Source organism: Toxotes jaculatrix, chromosome 8 (genome assembly GCF_017976425.1).
Source record: "Toxotes jaculatrix isolate fToxJac2 chromosome 8, fToxJac2.pri, whole genome shotgun sequence".
Lineage (NCBI taxonomy): Eukaryota > Metazoa > Chordata > Actinopteri > Toxotidae > Toxotes > Toxotes jaculatrix.
The window spans coordinates 2,908,063-2,930,209 of NC_054401.1; the positions used below are offsets into that span (position 1 = coordinate 2,908,063).

The 22,147-nt window shown below is 43.2% G+C and overlaps 1 protein-coding gene across 5 annotated transcripts in view; it reads right to left on the minus strand.

Moving 5' to 3' along the window:
- Positions 1-22,147, minus strand: part of cspg5a (chondroitin sulfate proteoglycan 5a) — a 45,731-nt gene that overhangs the window by 19,063 nt on the left and 4,521 nt on the right. For all 5 annotated transcript variants that reach the window (XM_041044719.1, XM_041044716.1, XM_041044717.1 and 2 more), the window contains exon 2: positions 8,607-9,615. In XM_041044719.1, the coding sequence (XP_040900653.1) occupies positions 8,607-9,615 (1,009 nt within the window). The remainder of the gene's footprint in view (positions 1-8,606; positions 9,616-22,147) is intronic.

Below are 22,147 nucleotides of genomic sequence, written 5' to 3' on the forward strand. Positions count from 1 at the left end.
CCCGCTATTATCTCCATTGCTGTGGCTCAACACAGCTGCTTTTAAAGCAGAGTCGCGGCCCAGCGGGAACACAGAAGAATTAGAATCGAGGTGGCCAGAGCCACATTACAATGAGCTAACAAATCCCCTCAATATTTACCTGATTAGGCTGGCCCGCCGGGGCGACAGAGGGAAAGGGAGACAGAGAAGGAGCGAGAGAGTCTTTAATTTAACTTGCAAAGGGTGACAATGGTGCAGATGTGGCTGTAGCCCTCTAATAAGACCCCCTGTTGGTTTTGATGAGAAGTAATGGAGGGTGTAAAGGGATGAGATTGGGTGGCTACTGAGGAGACGGGCAGAGGAGGAGAGGGAGGTGTGCAAGGTCAGTTCAAGACAGAAGGATCGGCCGGTGTAGGTCCAAAGGCCGGCAGAGTGGTGGGTATTTCTAGGAACTGAAAATACTGACAATGTGCAGATTTGCTAAGAGCAAGAATTGTACAGATGTTGGCACAAAAAAAAAAGCAGTTACATTTAGTGTAACCTGAAGTTTTGCAGATTTCAGAATTGGCCAATTTTGTCTGATGATCTGATGGTGAAACTGAGCGCACCCATAACTGGTGCTGGCAAAATCCCTCACTGGGAAAGATAACTGTCCAATGACCTGACTCACTGTGTTTCTTTGTAGTAATGTTGTTGTGTCCCACATCTCAACAACTTAATGAGTCAAATGTACAACACAGCTAGTTTTAAAAATTAGTTTAATTTAAAAAATTATCTTTTCCGTGGCGCTGGCAGTCAGAAACATTTTACCTCTGCCAGGGAAGATTTGTTTTCTGTGTTTTTGTCCCATTTTTGTATGTGTTGTGTTTGTTTGTGAACAGGATGAAAGATTTCAGTAAAGTTTTCTTCACAGTCATCTAATTGTGTTATTTTAATGACGGAAAATGTTTGGAAATTTTTAATCTGCCTCAAAATAGGCGGCACATTTCCTTCAAAACTGTTTTGGAAAAATCTTGCTAACTAACAAAGACTTAGGCAAACACATCACAACTCCTTAGCGGAAGTTCCTTGGTGGAGGTCCTGTATGTGATCTGTCAGCCTACATGTCTGTTTGTAAAGGGAAAGCACATTTTCCATATGGACTGAGAACAAGCTGAGGGGAGAAACATATTTTAACAAGGTCTTTGGAACGGCAGAGGAAGAACAGCCAAACAGAAGGCCGGATCTAAAAGAGCTGCATGTGCACTGACAGGAGAGGGCACAGCAGGGTGTTTACTGAATATTTTAGCATAAATCCTATTTTTGCATTAAAACAACACTATCTTTAAACATTTCTTCCTTGAAGCAAAACACATTTTCTTATGCAACAGCTGCAAATAGTGAGAAGGAAGGAAAAACCGGGTTACCTCTGCAGCACCCAGAGAGAGGTGGATGACAAAAGGCCAGCAGAGGACAGGAGAGGGTACAGCTTCTGTCACCAGCTCAGGCTGTAAAACATCAGCTTTGATACTTTCTCAGAAACAAAACCTCATTTGAGTTTCTTTGCTGAACAAAAGCAAACTTTCTCATTACACCGAGGGCTTTGGGAGGGGAAGAGGAACCGCGGGTCAGGCTGAGGACAGGATTAAAAAACTGGATTTGATTTTAAAATACTGACAGAGAAGAGGAGGAGAGACTGTGGACACAGAGTTTGATCTCATCTGATTAGATGGCTTTATGGGAAATTTAATGAAGGAGGACAGAGGGTAAAAGTTTATAGGTTTTTTGTTTTAACAAGAAAAATATGCCTGACTGGATTAGAATGATGTAAAGTCAATATAAAATAGCTGTGTGACTTCACAGATTCAGAGACATCACTGATAATTGTCCCCTCCACATTATTAGACATGAACTGTGTTTTTTCTTTTATTTTCTCAATCTTCTTTTTTTTTAAAAATGTGAAATTCCAGATAGGTTTGGTGCATTAGGCCTATTATATTCAAATTAAACAATATGAGATGGGAACACTCTGCGCTCTTTGGTTGAACTGCTCACAAACCATAAACATATGCAACCTGTTACAAGGGTGGTGAGTGGGCACTGCTTTGCCTAAAAAGCTCCCAAACCTAAAACAGTCTGCAGAGCATTACAATGGTTTTACACCATGATTGGCATTTGGCATCTGCGACATCTTTAATGGTATCACAGGGGCTTTTACCAACCAAAAGTCTTTTATGAATAAGTCAGCAAATTAAAATAAAAAAAATGGAGCCTCCACAGTATTTCATTTAATGTTTTATGCTTTGTTGCATGTTCTTTTCCTGCTTTAACTATATGTTAAAGACATTTTCCACCATAGTAAACAATTAAGTTGAATTCTATTTTATTTTTCTATTATATTCTATTTTAATGTTACCATAAAATCACTGCATGCTCAGACTGCAGGCACTGTAAACTCTGGTCCATCTGAAACACACATGTAATTGTATTATTTTAGGTCAGAGGCTTTTTGTCTTTCATCAGCTGTACTCTTAGGTTTGCCAGAGGCATCCAGTCCCCTGCACCACATTCAAAACAAACCAGCTTAGATAAAATATCACTACATCGGCTTCCATTATGCAGATGGAACCATTATAACCTCATTAGCAGGCACAGTGGGAAGAACACTGTTCCATTCAATCAGTCAGTAATGCTAAATCCCTTGATTTGATGACGACATAATCTGTGGCCTCCATTTTGCATTAGAAGAACCTGACCAATTCAAACCGTGGTCATAACGTTTAGATCATTTCAGACATTTTCTCAAGTGAAGTAGTTTGTTTTCCAGGGTCTGGGCCAAATGAGAAAGTAACAGGAGATCTGTGTTTCTATAGGAGCTCCCGAACGGTGAAAACGCTGCAGTTCCTACAGTCCAATAAAATCCAAAGATACACACAGCAAGTTAAAAAAGCGAGGCAGGAAAAACACATTCTGTTGGTACACACTTGCCTCCTGTTTACGCCATCCAAAACAATTATTTTCATTTTACTGGGGAGCAAAATTTAAACACCCAGTTTAGTACATTTCTGTTTGCTCGTCACATTTGCATTTACATTTTCTGCAGAGTCGTCTGTCTCTGCTGTCAACAGACTGTGCTCAGTGCTAACCTTCATGCTATCATATACAAAGAGAGGCTGGTTGATGCTGCAAATGACTCCCTCCGCATGGATCTGTGGTGGCGACTGAAACCAAAACCTATTTAAATAAACCCCCCGAGTCCCCGGAGAGCACTCACAACACCATAAACTGCAAACCAATTACCAGTATGCAGATGTGTCCCATGCCTGCAGTTACCACAACCATCAGCCATCGAGGGGATGAATCCACTGAAAGCACCTCGACTTCTGACCCTGACAGGAAAACAGCTTATAAGCACTGAAGACGCTCAGGAAGGCAGATACATGGATTCCTCCTGAGACACTTAAATGATGAAAAATAAAGTGGATATTGGTCAGTTAGTGCGTCTTTAAAAAAAAAAAAAAATCATTAAATTTGATGGACAGATCAGCCTTTGAACTTTGTCCCACCAAAATTTATTTCTGCGAAATTGTGGCCCAAAATCAGTTAATTTCAATCGGATGACTGTGATCAGAGGATTTGCTCTCAGAGACAAAGAAAATTTATGCAGTGAAATCACACTGAAGTTATTATATTAGCTGTGTCTTATGAATCACGATGTCACCGAGCCTCCAGCAAAACCAATTTTGTGAGTAGGCGCGAATCAAAAGCTGCTCTGTGGTCCAGAATCATACGAATGGAACAATTTTTTTTATTCTCAGATCATTTCTAACTTACATCAGAGCAGCCTCACTGCTTTACCTTGCTGTGAAACCAGACTCTAACTTCTATAATAAGGTGTTTAGGTGCTTTGTTCCAGCTTTTCCAGGATTTTGCTGAGGAACAGAAGGTTGGAAATTGGTCTGTATTTGATTAAGCTACTTGAGGCCAGAATAATCCTTTTTTTTTTTTTTTTTGTAGTTTTGAAAATACTTGGTAAATGACCAGTTTTCAACCGAGGAACGGTTGCAAACAGAAACCCAGATCAGCCGACAGCCAGTCTAAGACGTTAGTGAAGAAACTGGTTAGACGGGGATCCAGGTCACTGAATTCTGAGCTGAATTTAGTCTGAGTGTTGTAACGATATTTCTGGTGACAGAGCTGCTTCATCGATTGCTTTGCCAGTGTTTGACTTAGACGTACATTTTATGTATTGTTGTTAAATGTCCAGTATCTATAAGGACAATAATTATAATCAAAGTTTAAATTGTCATTTACTAAACTCTACTAGTGTCTGGTTGTATTTTGTGATCATACCATTTGTTTCAGCTCAAAAAAACGCACCACAACTCTGGTCCTTCTGCATATTGACGAACCTGGCTCACACTATTTCCTCTTTACTACTCTTTCAAAATAAAAGCTCAAGACATGGTTTAATGCAGCCTGTTAGAACTGCCCACATAAAGATTAATAAAAACCCAACGACTCTGTCATTGTTTGCATGTGTGTGTTCATCAAAGTGTGCGTATGTGCAGTGAACCAAGCTGTCCAAAGTTATCCTGCAGTACGACGACGGCCGCAAAAAACAAACTTGTGCGTGTGAGTGCAGTCAACAATTGAATACGTCAGGCCAGACTACCTTTGGCAAAAACAAACCGTGTCTGTGTGTGTGTGTTTTGTCCTGGCTTTCTCAGCAGTCATAAATCTCCTGTGTGTTTGACCTCTGGCCTGATTCCATGACCCCACGCTCTTTGACTTGGAAGTGATCCCTAATACACCAATAATCCTGTGTGTGTGTGTGTGTGTGTGTGGGTTTGGGGTTGTTAGTTGTGTGTTTGAGTGTGTTTCCATGATGTGATCGTGAAATCTAAAATGGATACAAACTGCTGTTGGTGCTCAAAGCTTCCCTTAATTACATCAAGCTGCAGGACACACACACACACACGTAAATTCGACCTGGCTCGCCCGAGTCGTTTCCATACTGGCAAGAGTTATAAAGTTCTGAGTCACTCAGTTTCTCTTCTCCACTTTCTCCACCTCCTCACTTTTTTTCTGTCCAGCTCTCACTCTCCTCTTTCTCTCAGTCTCTCTTTCATTTCCTGCTCATCGTTTCTCGATCTCTTTTTCTCCCGATCACTCTTTCACTCCTTTTAATTTCCCTCCCTGGCTCTTTCTCTCAGTATCTGCATTTTTCTCTCATAAACAGTCAGAATATAAACACCCTCCCTGTTGTGCTTTCTTTCTGTTTCCCTGACACACACCCTCGCTCCTTCCCTCCCTCCTTTTTCTCATCTGTTTCTCCGAATATGGTCTTTAGTCCTGCAGCTCTAGAGGAGGGAACGATTTATGATGCTAACACTGTCAGATCCCATCACTCAGTGAAAAGAGAGATGCAGGAGATAGCATGTGCTGTAGCAAAACTAACAACAGACACTATGTGTCACGGCTTGTTTGGTTTCCAGTTCGCAACCTATACTTCTTCCACTTACAGCCACGCGTAACGTTAGCCTATACGCCACTCTCTGACGGCACTATGCTCCTTTTTTTTTTGCTTCAAATTTGCTGCAACTGTTGCCATTTATTTAAAAAACAGTCATTTCAGACACAGTTTAAGCCCACTGCTGTTCGAAAAAACAAAAAATGTTGAAGCAGTGAGTAACGTATTAGCAGCCACAGTGAGAAAGGAAGCCTTCCCAGGCCTGCAGGTACGTATTTCTGTCTGTAAGAAAGACAAACGTCAGGCTGCTCTGAGGTCAGTTAACATGCACTTCAAAGGGTCGTGTGTTTTACTGCAGAGGGCTAAAGGTCCAAACATTCATCCTGCTGTAATCGAATTGGCCTGATGTATGAGGCAGCTTCAGATCAGCCGCACGCACCAACACGCACATGATCTAACAGCTTCACATGTACACGCAAACTCAGTCACGTGTGTAATCAGACACACACATACAGAGGAACATATCGGTCCTCATCTGTGCCAGGGTTCCATTGACCCATATTGCTGCTTTTGCCCAGCAGTCAAACGCCTCTCAGTAACTCTCCAGCCCTCGCCTGACTCACTCTCTGGAGGTTCATCGGTGCTACTATCTGCTGACGGGGGTCCAAAATCTGCCCTAAATATCTGGATCACGTTGTCCGCTTAGCAAGAGTTTTTCAGCATCGCTGCGAGTGTCGCTCCACTTCCCTCTCAGTCGATAACACTTATAATCTGTTGATCTGATACAACAGCGGTGATTATTTCTGCATCCTGCTCGGCCACTGACTCCTCCAAATACTTATAACAGCTCCTTTCTCAATTGATCTGTGTTTTTTAATGAGATCCAATCCATGTTAAATCAGATTTGTATCTCGAAAGTAGTTAAAAATCATTAATGTTAGCGTTAATCACTATTGGGTGTGTTTGCACGTAGAAGGAATCTGGCAAATTGAAAATTTTAATTCCAATTTATTGATCCTCACACTTTGCTGCAAATTCAGTTCATTAAAAATTAACTGGTGCCATCAGTGGATCATTCTTATCCATATCGACTTTCGTGAACTTTGACACTCTGAAACTGTGACTATCGGCAAGCTAGCTCGCTCAGAGAGTTATTATAGAGTTAGCAGCTCGCCAGCTAGCCCTTGACGCTGTGGTCCGCTGGATATAACCTTGAACTGAGGTCATGGGGTCACAGGTGGTGGCCCGGGATATAAATCTCAGGCTCTGTTATTTTAGAGCGGGTAAATCTGGGCTGTGTAGATGTTGTTGCTTTGGTTCAGACTGAAATGTCTCTGGTACTTCAGTGTGTGTGTGTTTGTGTGCACATAACAGTGTTTACAGTGTCAGTCAGTGTAATATTTTCTATCCATCAGCTCCAGTCAGGAGGCTGACCCCCTCTGTGCATAAATTTGCATGATAAGCTGTGCAGCTGTTCACTAATTGGACGTCTCTCCCCGCTGATTGGTTGGTTCATTCATTTCATGATTATGGGGAAATGTAATGTAAAATCGCAGCTTTTCAGAAATGAGAAATCTATGTTTATGTGATCGACAGCACCAACACACGCTAATAAAAACAAAAATCACCCCCCGAGCTGACATTGTCATCAGTCTGAGATGTTTACACTTTTCCAGATGTGTTTTTTTTTTTTGTTTGTTTTTTGGTGATAAGCTGGCTGCTACCAGACGACTGTGGTGTGTAAATTGTTTTCTGTGCCTCTCACAGGATGGATCTCTTCCTGCACAAATGCTGACCATCAGTTCAAAATGGCGGCTGAACGTGAAACGGGAACCTTTGAGCTCTGCTCTACAAGTAAGAAAACTACTGACATCCTAATCCTATTGAACAGTTTCTCAGTCGTAGCGTGTGTGGTTTGCTTCTTGTGTTTAGATAAGGATGGTAGCTTTTTGAAAAATTATGTAATATCTGTTTATTCAATTACTGTTTATTCAAGTTATGTATTTAGAGCCTGTTATGAACATCATTCGCTCTATTAGGGTGGATTTTACAAATTTTGGAGCATAATAGAGGAACAGAGAGGAGGAGGTTATGATGATATGACTCTCACTGCAGATCGTACAGGTTTGTATTCCATTCATTATGCTGATTATTATGAACAACATTATCAGTATTAGAAATCGGACAAAGTACGCATCTTTGTCACATCTGTAGCAGCTCTAATCCTGAACCCAGCATGCTGATATGATGTTTTGTTTTTTTTTAAACTCGAGTGTAGCTGTTCACATCACAGATCGGGACGTTTTAATCCACAGATGTGCTGTGATTGTTGACTTTCAGATGCACCGGTAGAGGACTCACATTGAGCTGAAACTACTCTGTGGCTTACACCATATTTTATATCTCATATCTCTTAATCCCTCTGACTTTTGACCTCCACCCAGATTCATCACCACGACAACCCCATCGGATCGAGAGTCCGAGGGAAGTCATTACTGCAGTTTGTGGTTAAAGCCTGGAAAGTAAGTCATATATATAGTAATGTTTATGGACGTGCACAATATGAAAATAATATCACTATGAGGTTCAGTGTGTGCTTACAGGTGACCTAGTTTGTCAGTGAACATTGAATTTCAGTTTCTGTGCATTTGTTCATGCTTATGCTCATTTTATTGTGTGTCTGTGTGTGTCTGCGGACAGTTTGCATGACTCCAGCTCTCACAGGGGAAAACCAAATCCCAGAATACGGCCTGGCAGACGAGGGGACATTTCCTCGTAAAGGCTCTTGTTTAAAACAACAATAACGTGCTGGTTTCTATTCTGCACTGAGCTTTTCCACATGGTCCTGACCAGAGAGCAGCTGACAGAACATTTTTACATACCAGGACACGTTTATTGTTAATTAAACATGCAAATGAGTGACCCTCATGAAGTCTACAGCAGCTGCACATGAAAACAGTTTTTTAATTCTTTTAAATCTTTTTTTTTAGACAAGCCAGCTCGGTTCCAAGAACGGCAAAGTTCGCTTGTCCACCACAGTATCAATAATATATAATATGCTTTCGGATTGGACTTAGTTGTGACTCTATGGGATCTGCAAAGTTGAGGACTATACATTGCAGACTGGCAGTGGCTTGCTTTGGGTGAATGTGTTTGTGTTTATGTCAAGTCATACCTGCAGAAGACTCCCATGCCCTCCAGCAGGTAACACTGTCCCCCGTTGAAACAGTAGTTCGGCAGCATGTCGCAGGGCGAGCGGCAACTTCCGTTCACCATCTGGTAGCCCACGCGGCATCCACCCAACCCATCTGATCCGTCCACCGGTGAGGCTGCTGGAGGAGCCGCCACAGGGATGTTTGGTACCGGAGCCCCTGCACCAGGAAATCCCGCCCCTGGGACGAAGGAGCCAGACCCTGGGCCTCGGGGCCTGGAGCGAGCCGGAGACCCAGCAGACAATCGGAGGTCTTCGTCGCTCTCATAGACGTCAGTTGTGGTGCTGTATGTGTACTCATCAGCAGTGGGAGACACGCCGTCCTCGTAAGGTGTGAGGTAGTCATAGTTGTCAGGCATCGCCCAGGAGGTGGGGTCTCCACCCTGCAGCTCATGGGCCAGTGATGAAGGGGAGGGCGGTGCCAGGTTCAAGTTTCGCCCACGAGAGGAGGGGTCGAAGAAGTCAACATGGAGGACGTCGGGGTTAGACGGGTTGGTGGCGGCTGGGGGTGGGGCAGTGGTGGTGAAAAGGTGGTCCAGGTCAAGCACAGCTGTGTCCTTGGCGTGGATCCAAGGCGGGTCGGTGTGAGGGAGACGCTCCTCCTCCTCATCCTCCTCCTCCTCCTCCTCACCCTCCTTGACATCCTGTTTACGAGGGTTGCTAGGCAACAGAAGCTCCGTCTCAGCCGAATCAGGGCTGAGCTGAGGTGGGGCTGCCACACCAACTTCCTCCGCCACAGGAACCACCGATTCATCGAACATGCCGCTGCTCTGCTCCTCCTCCTCGCCGGCACGGGGGATACGGCCCGCCCTAGGGGTCACAGTGTTGATTGTGTCTGGACTGGCCGAGTTGCTCGTGCCAGTTACCGCCACGGCGATCTCATTGGCCTTGACAGGTCCTTCCTCCCCGGTAAGAAAGGAGGTAACGTTGGCTGTGCTGTCCGGCTCAGTGACGTTGGTCCCGACAACATTTCCTGCAAACACACGAAAAAGGTTTCTTAGAACAGCGACATGAAACAAAGATCTAGGGTCGGACTCAGACCAGAGATGTTCATGGTCAGTGTTTTTAATCCCTAGGCCATCAGGACATCTCTGTACTCAGGTTTGAAAAGCAAATAATAGATTTATAACCCATCTCATACCTACTGGACAGAAGCAGCATTCATTATTACTCCGCATTATGAACTTTTGTGAAGGTGTAATCATTGTAGAGCTTCGCGGACCAACCCTGAACACAGATGCACGAAAACCCCCACTACTGCCTGAGTGAAGGCAAAAAACCCACAGAGATTTCATCTTCTCAGAAGGAGAACGAAGTCTGGAAAGCGGTGAGTGAACTGCAGTAAATTTAATGAGGTGAAAATGGTATCACTCTAAAAACAGCACACAGTTTGTATCGATCAGCTCAAGAAAAAAACTTTTAGTCCTCAAATGGGCCTGTTACAGGACCACAGGGCTTTTTAAGGGAGATGTCTACAGCTGGAAATCAGCTGGTCTAATATTGTCTCATACTGACTCTGAGACACTACATCAACGATACAGATTAAAAGTGACTATGGCCGGAAATACCATTGAAAATGCATAAAACGTTTAAAAAATACTAAAACGTGAGTTTTGTGCATTTTAAGAGGAAAGCATGAAAACCCAGTTAAAACAATAAACCAACTAAGACGACAAAGATGCCTGTTAAAATGCAATAAAAGGGTAAAGAAGAAATCCAGTTGAATCTGAGATTGAAAAACAGTCGAAAACAGTCGAAAATGTTGTTGTGTGCAACCAGCAGTCAAAGAAAACGCTGACCCCACACAAACCACAGTGACATCAGAAAATGCAGCAACCATCACTATGAAAAATTCAACAATCAAGGGGTTGAAAATAACCTGGCTGGGGACAGAGAGGTGAAAACAGCACTGTGGTTTCCTGGCAGCTCATTCTCAGTAGCAGTAAAGACATTTGAACTAACCTCACTGGTACAAAATGCACGTGTATGTTCTGATATCTAATCCAAACTCATCCCTGAAAAACTGGGCCTAAAATCAGATCACAGGAATTAAAAAATGTTTCCTAACTGAGTGGTATCTTGATCAAATAGGAATATTAGAAATGATTGGCTAAAAATAACAATAAATAAATTAATTCAATAAATAAAATACACTGGGCTGTTGGATGCAACATCTGCTGTTGTTTATATCTAGACTATAAATACAAACACACACATACGATCACCAACTGGTTCAGTTCACTCCATCCACACACCAGTGGTCCACTGCCACACACTGACGTCACAAACTAAAGTCTTTTTTTTTTTATTATGTGATGGACAAAGGGGGCTCACGGAGTCTGGCATCGAACAGGAGGGGGTGAAACAAATTAAAACGAGACCTGATTGGCCGTATACTTATCCCCTGTTCGATTACTTCATCCGAGAGCGGCTCGTTGAGTCATGCAAAAAGCTGCTTTACGGCCGCTCCCCCCTTTGGATTAAAGGAATAATTCACTAATGTACTTGAACGGCGAGGAGCTGGGATTAGGGATTATGTGGTTGGAGAGGAGAGGGATTTGGGAGACTTTGGGGGTGCCCTGCAGGGGGGGGGGGGGGGTGTGTGGAGGAGACGCAGACAAGAAGGCAGATCAACAACTGTAAGAAAGCTGTAAATATGTGACAGTTACACTGAGCAGACTGCTCATCTTACAACAATCTACTGAAAGCAAATCAAACTGTTTTTTTTGTGATTTATCTTTTTATTATCAGCAGTTTCCCTGAAGTTACTAAAGTCTGTCTAAACTGCTACAAGTACTGTCCTTGATTTTCATTGACATCACAAATATAAACTTAACTCAGCTGCTAATGATGTAGATGGGACAGATGTGTTAGCCGCTGCTTATCGGTGAGGTGCTAAATAACTGCTCCACCTGTACAGAAATCGGCCAATAAGAAGCGAAAACAGAACTGCAGTTCAGCCTGATCATCAAACTAAAACAAATCCACGTAGTAAACAGATGAAGGAGCCCTCCTGTGGGACTGCATGACACATTCCTTAATTGCAATCAACACAACACTTATTCTAAAACAGCTCTATGCCTGCACTGTCGACCTGAGAGCAGCTCCATGTTGGGCAGACGCTTCTGTTTACACTACTTTGTCAGTTTTAAGAGCTGAGAAGAAGAAAATGCAAATTCCATCTTGATTGCAATGAAGGAATACGTCACCTAATGCACCAGTATGGCTCTTCGATGTGTTTTCAGACGATAATGGAGCTCTGTGGCACAGAAACACAAGTCATTTTAATGTTAGCTGATATAACTTAGACGATACTCACTGCCGAAACAGATGCAGTAAAAAAAAGTGACAGTTATATAACTGATATCATAATATTATTCAGAAATTGGTGTTTAATATGCACAAGACTAAAAGGTCCTTCTTCAGGACACACTTATCTGAGAGAATAAAACCTTATCTACTTATCTTTCGTAATGAAAAGATAAAATACCACAAGCTTTATCTTTTAATATTCGGTTAGTGCTCTTATCTACACTCATTAAAAGGGTTCACATCCCATTTATGTGCCTTGTTTAGGACATGAGTACATTCATGTCCCAGTAGTTGAGGGGGGGTGATCACCGACGTGCATAAGGAGCTTTGGTTAACAGCCTCCACCAAATGGCATATGTGAGGATATTTGTGAGGATCTTTGCTGACTGAAGTTAAGCTCAGATCGCGACCCTCCAGAGTTTTAATCTCTAAATGTCTCCTCAACACTCGGCGAGGCTCCATTTACATGACCAGCGGTTTATTACTTATTATGACCTCCACCAAACTTTTATGACTTACATGACGTGATGTCTGATACGGGAACAAACGGACAAAAAGAGGCACACACCCTCTGACGGTAACGAGCCACAATAACAAATAACTTCATCACTTAAAAACTCCAGCTCCCCGAGAGATCTTCATACAAGCTGCCTCATCTACGAACCATGACGCAGACTGTATCAGCAAACCGGGGCTGTTGCAGTTTGTGTTCAGCACCTGAAACTCTGAGGCTTTGGATAGATTTCAAACAACCCTCAGAGCCTCTGTCTTTGATTCTGAGGAACTGACATGAAAACCTGATATTTGCCACAGCAACATGAGCACAGAAACTCCAGATCCAGCACTGTGGGCTCTGCAATGCTGAAATAAACTAAAACATATAGGTGAGGTCTGCATGGGAGATACTGGCTCAGCTTCTCTGGACTCACTAGAACAACATATGTTGCTGCTGCATTTGGCCTTGTGACAGCCTGAGTGTTTCCCTCAGAATCTGTGGTCAGTGTCCCCCTTGAGAAAGACAATTCACCATCACAGCTCATCGGCGTCCAGCGTTCCAGTAAAGAGGATCGTTGTGAATGTGTGAGCAGGACGTCACGAGTGCAAAGAAAATCCTTCCTGAATAATAAACAGGAACCAGCAGATATACTAAACCAAAATAAACCGATGCACATGGATCCATGCTTGTTACGGCTGCATCCACACCCTCCTGTCATCATTAGGTGTGAGGCTGTCACTTTAGCTGCGAGGTGTTTGACAGGTGGAAAGCTTCGGTTTATTGAAGGTTTTGTTTTCTGGCGCTGCAGCGGCGAGCTGCGTCTTTGAAGCCGGGGTCATTCTGGGGCTAATCCTTCCAGCAGCCCCACAATCCACCGCTGTTTAACACATCAACCAAACAGCCTGGGATAATGTGCCAACACCACGCTCACACACACACACACAAACGCACAAAAATAGGCTTTACTGTAACTACACAAAAGCATCGTACACACTAAATGCTTGATGCTCACCAGGAAATTAGGATTTAAGACGGCAAATGTCCGCCACTCTCTTTCACACACATAAAAACAATCGTACTCCCCTTCGTTTGCTTTATCTCTCTCACACTCACACACACACACACACACCTGACAGCAGCACACTCATTAAATGGCAGTTTGTCCGCCTGAAAACTGTTTGGGTGAATCTCCTGGGAAAACCAGTCAGCCTTCAACACAACCTCCTCCTCCTCCTCCCCCTCCTCCCCCTGCTGCTGCTGCTGCTGATGCAACAAGCCTGATGAATACAAACTGTGCAGTCTGGAGAACAGACAGTAATGGCTGCCACACAACCAGACAGATTGACAGCGGGTGATGAGGAGAGATGGTAACGAGGGACGGGGAGAAGTGACACATCACGACAGAGGGAAGAAAGAGGAAGAACCAGAGAGAAAAATCGAGGGAGGACGAGGAGGATGTGACAAAGTGAGGGATGGAGAGAGATGGTGAAAAAGACAGAGAGAGAATGACAGAGCGAGGAGGGGAGGTGCTTTAGGTCTTTGGCAGACTTGGACTTTTACTCTCACTCTGCCGGTCTGTCTGTAGCCGAGGGGAAAACACTTTACGGTGATCTGCTATCACTGGCCTCAAATCTCACGCTGCTTCAGCCGGGTTATGTTACAGGATGAAACTCTTCCTAAAGGCAGCTGCTGATGCTTGTGCTGGTTTGTGAACTCTTGCATCTGCCAATGTGAGCATCTGTAATTGCATCCCTGCATTTTGCAGATGGACAAATCTGAAATACTGTGATCTGCAGATGTGCTAAGTCAGTGTCAGTGGCTGGCTCTCTGAATCATCTCTGAGTCATCGTTTCATCCTTATATCATATTTTTATTTTACGAGCTACTATGAGATGGTGACACACGTGCACCCTTTTTAATTTCCAGCTCTAATATGAGGCTTCAAACCTATGGTATATTCTCCAAACACCACCAGCAAGAGTGAATCTGCAAATCTGCCACAGCTCACAGCACAACCAGAAACACATGAGTGAATCTGTCAGACGCAGGAGCTTCAGGGAAGCCTGAAAGAGAGGGACAATATTTACAGAGACTGGCGACAAGTGTGATCAAGCCTTTAAACATTGTGCAGAGAAACATCTTCCAGCACTTATCACCTTATTACCATAAACGCTGTATAATATCGTGGACGTAATTTTCGTGAAACGAGCCTCAGGCTATTGACAAGACATCATGAGGCCTGGACACCACTGCTTCATTGCTGGCATTTACTTAAAGTCCAAAGAGCCAAATTTTGAACAAATGAGGGCGTAGCCTGGATGGAACAAGTGAGCAGGAAACCGCCACTGCTGAGGGTGAGTCACCTGTCAATCAAGCAACCCTCCATCCATCCTTTTCGGTCCCTTCAATACAAACTGGGCATTTTCAAGTCACCATCTGTCTGTGATCAGAGCAACTACATGTGTATCTGAAGGTACTTTCACAGCGGCTGCAGCATTAAGCTGTGGCTTGGCCCGAGGGAGGGCAACTATTTCACGCATCAGCCGTGAAATCTGGTACAGACACGTCGTGGTGGCCAAAGGGTGAATCTTTATGACGTTTCCTTTGTTGCCATCATGAGGCTAACATTTGTGGTTTTTAGAGAAATGTCTCAACAACTATTTAATGGATTCCCATGAAATTTGGAACAAATATTCATGTTCCCCCGAAGGTAAGCCGTTCCCCTGACTTTTCATCCAGCTCCATCATTGGGTCAAAATCTGACTTGTCCTATACTTTGGTTTATGTCCACATATCAGCGAAACTAATGACACCAAAAGTGACCCCACATTTCAAAGCCTGTAATCAGGAGCAAAGAAAAAAAAATCTACAAATTACAAATCACTCACTGCCTTGGCATTTCATAATAAGACACACATACACTTTACACATGTACATGTACAGGTACACATATTAGAACACACACAAACTATGTGAACTCAGGCAGTTGCAGGAAAAGCTGCAGAAACCTCAGTGGTGTCAGTCTGCCAGAGTCCTCACTGTGCATCTCTGGACTGAGCTCCAATTAAGCAGAGATGTCTCCCTTTCACCACCTCGTTAGCCTAATTGGATTAACGAGGGAGAACCTTCTGATGGACAGCTGGTTTAGGAGCAACGCGGCGACTCTGTGACAGCTCGAGAAAGTAAGCTCTGCATCACACCAGTGCACAGCAGCTTCGTTTTCTAGTCGCTCTGAGACACTGCAGTTATTGTAGAAAATACACAGTCCATGCAGAATGAAGTGATGTGTGTCTGTCAATTATTGTTTGATTATTAGTTTTCACAAAATGATTAAAGGAACCACAAGTCAAGCATAATAAAGTACAAATGCACCAAAGCAGCTTTTGTGTGACCAATGTTTCTGTGACTTAATGAGAGAGAACAAGGATGATTTACTCATCGGCCGTCGTAAACAGTCCATAATGTTCTAATACGACACATGAGAGCGATCAATGAGCCAATGAGTGACGCACTGAGTCGTGATGTTTGTTGTCATGGTGAACAGTTTCAGTAAATATGAGTGCAAATTTAGCTTTTCATCGGAAAATCCAGTTCTGAATCTTCAGATCAGTTTAAAGTAACGAGAAAAAAAGAACTAATGTTTTCTATCTCACTGAGGCCCTCGTGTTTTTCAAATTACACCGTACAGAGAGGCTTTAAATAAATTCAAGCCCCATGTGTCATGAAACTCAATCATCAGATAATTCCTAAAAGGCTTGTTTTGGAGAGAGATTACTGCTGGTTATGACCGACACCACAATGTTGGAGAAAAGATAAAAGGACCCAGAAAACGTAGGACAAGGACAGTAACATGAGCATAGTTTCCTCCTAACTGTAAACCTGTGGGAGGGAGAATAAATTCTCTAAATGAATGAAAGTTGATAACACAGTCAGAGGGAAAAGTTTCTGATCTGCCTGGTTTCAGCAACAGGAATTCAGAAGCGACTTGATGCATTCAGTCTTCTCTGGAGCTGAAAACACAGGATATAAGATCATCTTCATGGCATTATTCTAAGCCAGTTTGGACAAAAAGTCCTTCTAAGTTTAGAAAAAAAACAACAAAAAACTGAACATCAACAACTCCATGACAACTCAGCAAACATCCATCTGCTGATGAAAATCTTGTGATGTGACCAAAAGCTCCAGAGTAGCTACTAATTTGACTATGAGACTGTTTCTAATCAGCTGTTTCCAAACTGAAGTATGAACTTTGAACCGCAGGTTTAAAAAAGGTCACTTTTTACTGGTGACTTTTACTTCTGAGGTTCTGCCCACGGTTCAGTTGAACTTTAGTATTTAGTACCTGCTGAATTTGATCAGAAACGTATCTTAACCCGACCGGAGTCTTTTAAAGAAGAAAACAGTCTCGGATTCGGTAAAAGATTAATAACTTTGGAAATTAGATTTTTTTTGTGTGTGTGTGGCACAAAGTGCCAATTAGTACTTTGAAAGTGCAAGCCTCGCTGAACCAACAATGGTCAATGTCTTTTATCCAATTAGAGCCACAGACCTGACAGACCAGACATCAGCAGGCAGGGTCGGGGTCGGGTCGAGTCAGGACGAGTCGGTTCAGGGTTTCAGACCCAGTCTGGGTCCAGGACCGACCAACTGAGACCCAAATGAGACATGGCCAACAGAATAAAGGACACTTTGTTTGTTTCCCTCCCAAATTAGATGAGATAATCAAACAGTATTACATAAGGAGTCTCCTCACACTGCATGTCTGTGCTGTGGATTTGTTTATGTTCATGACTTTGAGTGTGTGTTTGCGCGTTGTCTCTCTGCCAGTATAACCCACTGGTAATTGGAGTGGTTTCCAGCTCCTCTGGTGAAGGGTGTGGATGGTCATAATGAGAGGAGTTTGGCTTTGGCTGTGTGTGTGTGTGTGTGTGTGTCAGGCTGATTTGTTTGGGGGTGACGGTGCCTCAAGGCCAAGTGCTGTTAGCCTGTGTTGGCGAGCCGCCGACCCTCAGGCTTTGCCTTTTGTTTAACCCAGATCAGTTTGTAGAGGGGGAGCCACTAAACCACCCACAGACCCGGGGGACTCTGATTGGCTGTGACAGACTGTAAAGAGAAACCTGATTGGTTCTGACAGTTAGGGCCCGCCAGCCAGTTTGGTGACCCAGACGGGCGAGAGAAGGGGAAAGGTCGGACACTGGCAAACAAACAAAAGCTTACAGGCTCCTGTAGGAACAATATGTTCAATCTTGTTGTTGGTGAAATCTCCATAAATATGCTTTCATGTCTCTAATTACATAACGTGTGATTTCCCACAACGATATAGTCAGTACAAATAACTCTCAGCTCACATTTTCCACACTGAGCCTTTAAACACGCCACTGTTTAAAAACACAACGCCAGCTCTCAAAAACCAGATCTGACTGAAACTAATTTCCAGAGTTTTCCGAGTATTCAAGAAGAATTCGGTGTTCAACCCTGAAAAAAAGTACCTGAAACTGCATTTATGCAGACATGGTGTCTGTGTGGACCCTCACTGAACCTCACTGGCATCGACATGCGATAAACTTTACGTCACATGCACCCTCGTGGACTGTGTGGACACAGACAATGCAATGAAAGAATAACATCTACACACTGACTCCAAAACACAAAGTTAACCACAGAGTTAAGTAAGCAAGTGTGGTCTGAACGTGTCTCTGTCTTCGTCCAGACAACTGCTTCAGTCACTTTGAATCCACACACGAGTGCAACACTATGAAAGCCTTCTACAACAGACACAGAGAGAGAGAGAGTCTGAAAGCTTTTAATCTCACTAAATTTAACATATTAGATTGTTTGTGTTTCCTTAAATGTTCAAATGAATGAAAAAAAAATCTGTTGTCTGTTTGTGGCAGTTAATCAGCGGCTCTTCTGTAAATGTACTTTAATAAAAGTCCAAGATCACCGCAGTTTTTTGGAGAAAGAAAAAAAGATTCACCTTCACTGTGGCTGGTTCCTGTGTTTTCTGATAGCAGGTGGGGATTCAACACACAGGAGGGAAATTTTTATTACTGTTTATAAAAATGGCCGCACTGAGCGGAGATGAAGTGGAGGGAGTGAGAACCTCTTTAACTCATTCTCATTGATTTCAGCATCAAATACACGAGCCTCAAGAGAAACACACACACAGACACACACACACACCATTCATCTCCTTCCTTGTTCCCACACTCACTCACTCTAATGAATAAGACGTGGCTTTTTTATCTTTACTCAACGCTGTTCATTAATATCGATATAAAGAGGAAATGCACGGCTCCGCATTCGGCTCTAAATCAAAACCTCTGCATCGATCTTCCACCAGCCGCTCTCACTCTCTCCTTCTTTCACTCGTCCTTTTCTCTTTATTGCCCCCTCTGTCTTCCCATCTCTTCACCTCCTCTTCATCTCCCACATCTTATTTCACTAATTTAATTTTTCATCCCTCCATTTCTTCTCTTTCTACAGGCATTTCTGTCTCCATCTCTCCCGTCTCTCTCTTTTTTTTTCCCTCCTTCCATCACATAAATCCTTTCATTTATGACTCCACAGGTGGTGGGATGGAGGAAGGATGTGTTGCCGTGGAAACGGCCTCAGCCTTGCTAGAGCCGCTGCGGTGCGACAAGATCTGCATCCGCACACGTCAAACCCACAATCGAGCACACAGGGACACACACACCTAATAATAATGTGTTTATCTTTGTAGGACTGTGGTTTTATGAGATTGAAAAATGTGATACTGTGCAATTTCTGTTTGTGTGTGTGTGTGTGTGTGTGTGTGTCTGTGTCTGTGTGTAAGTGCATGCATACTATATGTGTGCATCCGTGCATCTACATTCAAGCAGTTTTTCTCCTCCCTTGTGACCTGATTTAGAACTATTAAAATTTAAGTGTGTAGGCATAAATGTGTTTTCCACTCTTACACATACACACACACACACGCACACACACACATACACACACACACACACACACATACACACACACACACACACACACACACACACACACACACACACACACACACACAATCTTCCCATTTCCCTAATTAAGTGTTTAGTCTAAGACTGTTCATGTAAATCAAATGAAATTTGTCATGTACAACATGCATGTATGTTGCATGCATGTAAGGGTGTCAATTAACTAATCAGTTACTTTAAAAATAACTTGAGCTCTAATGATCTTTTTTATTTTATTCTGTTCTGTTCCGTCAGCAGCAAAGCACAGAAAACAGCATCACACAAACCAGATAAATCCACTTGTATAATTATCTGTCCTCCTGCTGAACCTGGTGTGTTGCCATGACAGGTGTGTGTGCGTTTGTGCATGTGTGTGTGTTCACAGAGGGTAGTGATGGGTGGACTGAATGCTAATGTGACAGTCTGCAGCAGAACAGGGCTTGGGAGGAACGAGGAGCATGCACGGCCCGACGGTGAGGAGAGGCGAGCTCTGGCACGAGCATGAACTCAATGACTCGTTTCAGGAAGGACACACTGTCACACACGCACACACACACACACACAGTCTAGCACCTACACAACACACCAACAAACACATAGATGGAAAGCAAACTTACTGCAGCACACATTAAGACAGGGAGACAGGTGCAAGCCTACGCACAAACAAAAAGAAATGCTCTTGTTCCATCTTCAGTCTTTTTTCCACCTTTTGTCTCTAAGGCACACACACCGCCTACAAGAACACACACGCACACACACACAAACATGTAAAATACTGTTCAAGGGCACCCAGAGTTTGAGAACAACGCCAACTCAGCACTGCCAAAATAAAAAAAAACACACACACACATACTGTATCCTAATTGTTTCGTCTTTGAGCAGGAAGGACAGAAGCAGCTTGTCACCGTCAGACTGCTTATGAAAGTTTGTCAGGTTGCCTGACGACCTTCTCCACCTGCAGCACAATCTGGACGACCACCGCCAAGGACAGAGACAACGACATCACAAACAGCTGTCGCACCTGTGAGTCAGAGCTGCAGCGAAAAAACACACCTGGGCGCTGACACGGAGGAGAAACGCCGGCACAAAGGGACGGTCACGTCTTGGACGACCTTGTGGGAAATCTGACATTTAAGGTGGCGCCACGAGTGAAATCAGATTTTAATGTTAAACGGAGAGACAGTTTCCCTCAAGGAAAGGTCTAAAAAAACAAACAGCATTACAGGGAGCTCTAACACCTGGTTTCTGTTCATTCAGCAGCGTTTGCTCATTTACTCTGTGTTTACGTGCAAACTTATATCCTTTTTGTTGTGAGTGCATGTTTAAACATCATGTTGTGGTTTTTGGAGTCTAAAGTCGAGACAGTACAATCAGTGTGTTAGTAATAAATAATGAGACACTAAAATCCCTCACATTGCAACCCAGGACAGGAAACAGAAGAAACTGACGAACTGGCAGAGAAGCTCCAAGACACATGAAAACAAGGTAAAGCTCATGACAGGAAATCAACAGAAGATCACATTTCATTCTAGGTTTTCTGTTTCAGACAGTTTTAACTGTGAGTGAAGCTTCTGAGTTTTAGTTACACACTCAAAACTGTGAAAAACAAACCTAATGCTTGCACAATTTTCACCTGCAACACGCAACCTGTGTTATTAATTAGTTGCACGAGAACATTTGCACCTCAGAGGATGTTAGAATGAAAACACAGACCCACATACAGAACAGTAGGCTGTGTCTGCTCTCACAAACACACAGTAACACAGAGAGAAACCAGCAGCTGGTTGGGTCAAGCCTGTGGCCACCTACGTATGCTAATGTTGGCCTGCAGGCAGATCCAGGTGGGAGGATATTACAAATGAGATTAGGATCACTTAGTTTCCCAACAAACACATTTATCTGGATGAGAAACCTAATAGCCACCGCTGATCCCAATTTAGTGCCGGGAGAAAAGTTTCTGTCCGTACTCGTTCTTCATTTCACATTTAGCATTTCAGCTTTTGGAGGCTGAATCCAAAACAGCTTGTTTCGTCTATAAACGGCAAGAAAAAGTTTTGACAAACGGCCAAATAAAAAAATCAAAGGTGATCAATTTACAGTGACATGAAACAGAGAAAAGCAGAAAATGAATGAACGAGAAGCGGAAACTGGTAAATGTGAGCAAGTTTTATGTGATTAAACACTTCAATTAAATGTTTAATTAGTTTACTGTATATTTACTCGTTTCAGGATGAATCATACGTGACTGGCTCAAGCTACATGGGAGAATATTATTATCTAATCGTACATGATCATCAAAAAAAAGTCAGTATTCAGTCTGCATTATTGCTGGCAGGATATTGTTTTACTCAGACGTCACTAAAACACCTCAAAGCCAAACTGATTTCAGCGTTCCAGAAGAATCTAGATTTGTTTCTAGCTTTCTCTCTGTTAAAGTAGGTTGCTTTAAATCTAACAACATCACAGAATAACTGTTATCGGACTGAAACCACTGATTCAACCACTGCATCTTTTCTTTTGCTGTCACTCTGCTAACATGATTGCATGTTGCTGCTAATTACTCCGCTCGCTGGGGCCCTGATGGCCTCAGCCGCCTGACGTGTGTGCATTTGCAGTGGCTTGACGAAGCGCCACACATCGTTCCCGGCTGATCTGCGTGTCCATCACTCACTCTCTCCCCGGACGTCACAAGCATCAAACAGCTAACGTACACAGAAGAG